Raw genomic sequence first — 2627 nt, 5'->3', positions numbered from 1 at the left:
CTGAATGCGCGCACACACAGCCGGTGCAGTGGGCAGCCGTGCACGATGAGGGAGGGGAAAGCACTGTTCATTCACTCCCCCCGCCCACATTTTTTCCTGTCGGTCCAGGGGATCGAACCGGCGACCTTTTGGTCCCAAGCCCACTTCTCTAACCTCTAGGTGACGTCTTCTTCTTCTTCTAAATATTAAATGTCAGCTCTGGCGTTACAGTGACATCCAAGGTATTACCCACAATCCGACACAGTTAAGTGAGTTTTTGCTATGACTCAGTTTGTGGTCTTTCTTCAAAGATGAGAATATCTCACTATGGACAAGTGTTTTCAATAAAGATGGAACCCATCTACCTCCTCACACAAAAACAATGCTATGACAAACATGACCTGTGTTTCGCAGAAAAAACCCCCCCAAAAAAACAACCACTCTATACCAACAGAAAGACAGCTTATATATCAACCCAAAAGTTTGAAAACCCAGTCTGGGTAAGAAAACTTCTCTTTTTTTTCAGTATGAGAAAAGAGTCACACTGAGGCTTTAATTCCCCCCCCCCCCAGTCAGGTTATATTCACATGACAGCTGGGGAGACAGGCAGTCCGCGCACTTATCACATCGATGAAGCTGCTTGCCCTTGGTTGAATCTAACAGTCTTTTTCTTTTTTTTTTCCCCCGGGTTCCTGTAAAATGTGGATTCTATAAACAGTTTACGGCAGTGAAAGACTTAGAAGACCATTAATGAGCCTTGGGGCTTCGTTATCCTCCTAAGTCTTTCTTGTGGATCCTGAGATATTTAACACATGTCCTGTTTAGATTTTAGACTGTCCACTTTCAGAGATATAGAACACACATCCTGTCCATGCCTACACCCGGGAGAAGACTGTTCAGATAATATCTAAAGTGTGTCTCCTGTGTGCGTATGGGTGGGGGAGAAAGGGGGGAAAGAGAGACAGAAAAAAGGGGGGAGAGAGAGAGAGAGAGAGAGAGAGAGAGAGAGAGAGAAAGATGAAAGAGAGAATGAGTAAAAAGAGGTTGTATCTAAAATGTGTGTGAGTTTGGGTGGAACTGTAAACAAGAAGATCAGATTCCTGTCACTAACATCTGTGTTGACAGGAAGTTTACAGCAGGGGTCTGTAAAGTCACCCTGCCTTCTCCCAAGTCTCTAACCTCACATCCACTTTCACTGCAGCAGGAATGTGCGAGAGCAGCTAAGCAGGCAGGCTGGCAAAGATTAACTATTATCCTAGCGACAGGCAGAGCTAAACAGACTTATAGCTGAGCAAAGTTTACAATAAGGATAAACAGTGACATAGCTAGCTATGCCAGTCATTTCGTTTGGAGAGATGAAGCAGTGACTTCAACCAGAGGCCTGAGGGAAGACCTCATGTAACTGTTGGAGATTAAAGACAACTCTAGTTAAAACAAAGGATGACAGACAGCAGATTCACACAAACAAATCATAACTGTTTTGCGAGAAAGCCTTAAAAACGACAGTCTGTGTGCTCTGTGAAGCCATACACAAAGATACAGTGATAGACTAAGTCTTTGTGAGGCTGATACTCAGGAGGCTGAGTGAGCTGTACTCATAGTGGCAGGTTCTGGCAGGGCAGCACTGGAAAAAATAACAGACGAGTAGTGAATGGTCCTTTCAGTGTGAACTCACTGACACTTGCTGAGAACTCTCTTCTTTGAGTTGTCCTCCATTTGACAAGAGTATATTTGGGCAACTTAAAATAAACGGGTGTTTTAATCAATTACCAAGGATTTATCTCGAACATAGTGAATTATCCCGTCATTTGACATGGTAACTGAAAAAAGGCAAGGCTCTTTTCGAATAATAGGTCTAACAATACTTAATAACATAATAAAAAATCCATTTAAATAATAATAATAATAATAATAATAATAAAACAGCTGTTCCCAACTTAAATATGCAATCTTTTCATTCCGTGAAGCCTATGTATCAAAACATGGCCGTGTTTAAAGGTTGAAGCTACACCTCGCTGTTTTCAAAGTCAATGGTAAAAGCAGCCCAAATCATGTTAAACATGGATGCCTTTGCCGCCGCCGTGGTAATTTGCCAATGAGCTAAGCGCACATTGTTTAACCAAAACTAACTAATAGACTCCTCTTTACTGTTTTCATAGCAATGCATGAAAAACCATCCAGGTGCACTGAAATCGGAGGCGTACTGTAGTTACTTTGGAACAACTTTTGTTACAACTAGCAACAAATGTGTCAGTGCAATCGGCAACAATGTGGTTGACTCCATCAACACCACCTACCTATTTCATTATGCATCAGATAACAATGACGAATTAGTTGTTTACTGTGGATAAAACACCATTTTAAGGCAACAACTGTTGACTACAGGCTTTTGTTTCATCCGAATAAAATTAACTTACCGAAGGCTTCATGATCACCAAGCTGACCATCCTTTGGGACGGTGTGTTTCTAACTCCAACTTTTCTTCTCTCTCTCTCTGTTCGTGCGGAAACAATATGAAGAAGACGAACTATCTAAATTCCATTCAGCAATACATCCAAAATAGAACAAATCCTTTATTCAGTTGTTGTCTTCGTGTTGGACATTTTCTATACAGAAATACAATTCGTTGAATCAGAGTCTCCACTCTC

At 41.6% G+C, this 2627-nt stretch overlaps 1 protein-coding gene across 1 annotated transcript in view; it reads right to left on the bottom strand.

The window, feature by feature from the left end:
- The window catches only part of tnfrsfa (tumor necrosis factor receptor superfamily, member a), a 19883-nt gene extending 17256 nt beyond the window's left edge, over window positions 1–2627 (bottom strand). The window contains exon 1 of the mRNA XM_030768495.1: window positions 2397–2627. Within this exon, the coding sequence (XP_030624355.1) occupies window positions 2397–2426 (30 nt within the window). The 5' untranslated portion in view covers window positions 2427–2627. The remainder of the gene's footprint in view (window positions 1–2396) is intronic.

Source organism: Chanos chanos, chromosome 3 (genome assembly GCF_902362185.1).
Source record: "Chanos chanos chromosome 3, fChaCha1.1, whole genome shotgun sequence".
Lineage (NCBI taxonomy): Eukaryota > Metazoa > Chordata > Actinopteri > Gonorynchiformes > Chanidae > Chanos > Chanos chanos.
This window is presented reverse-complemented; position numbering and strand designations above follow the sequence as displayed.